General features: G+C 78.3%; 1 protein-coding gene across 1 annotated transcript in view; it reads right to left on the reverse strand.

Annotated features, from left to right (window-relative positions):
• BRD10 (bromodomain containing 10) overlaps positions 1 to 84 on the reverse strand; it is a 101,957-nt gene extending 101,873 nt beyond the window's left edge. The window contains exon 1 of the mRNA XM_007450214.1: positions 1 to 84. Coding sequence (XP_007450276.1) covers positions 1 to 84 — 84 coding nt within the window.
• Positions 85 to 526: the final 442 nt, after the last annotated feature.

Here is a 526-nt window from a genome sequence, read left to right on the forward strand (position 1 = left end):
GTCGTCCTCTTCCTCGGCCGCCAGTGGCGGCCGCTCCTCCTCCCCGGCCGGCTCCATCTCCCCCGGCGTCCCGGGCACGCTCATGCCCCCGGCAGGCCCAGCTTGGGCGGTGTGGAGCGGACGCTCGAGGCGCCGGGGCACGCGTGAGCGCGGGCCGCTTCCTCAGGGCTCGGCTGCGCCGCGCAGCCCCAGCCGCATCGGGCCTCGCTTTCCTCTGCCGCCGGCTCGGCTCGGTGTGCGCGGGGGTCTCGAGCTCGCCGCCAGCGGGGCGGGGTTACATGGCGCGCGGAGGAGGGGGGAGAGAAGAGGAGAGCCTAGGTGCCCTCCTCTCCCCTCCCCCCGGCGGCGGCGCGCGCGCGCGGCCCTCGCCTGCCTCACCCCTCCGCGCCCCGCCCGGCTACTCTTCACCCGCCAGGCCCGGCTTGGCCTCCGCGGCCTCGGCGCCCCACCCCCTCCCGGGCCGGCTTGAGGGCTGGGAGGGGGCGAGGAGGAAGGGGGGGGGTTTCCTCTAGCCTCCCCGGAGGGG

The sequence above is a fragment of the Lipotes vexillifer genome, unplaced genomic scaffold, assembly GCF_000442215.2.
Source record: "Lipotes vexillifer unplaced genomic scaffold, Lipotes_vexillifer_v1.1 scaffold1074, whole genome shotgun sequence".
Classification (NCBI taxonomy): domain Eukaryota; kingdom Metazoa; phylum Chordata; class Mammalia; order Artiodactyla; family Lipotidae; genus Lipotes; species Lipotes vexillifer.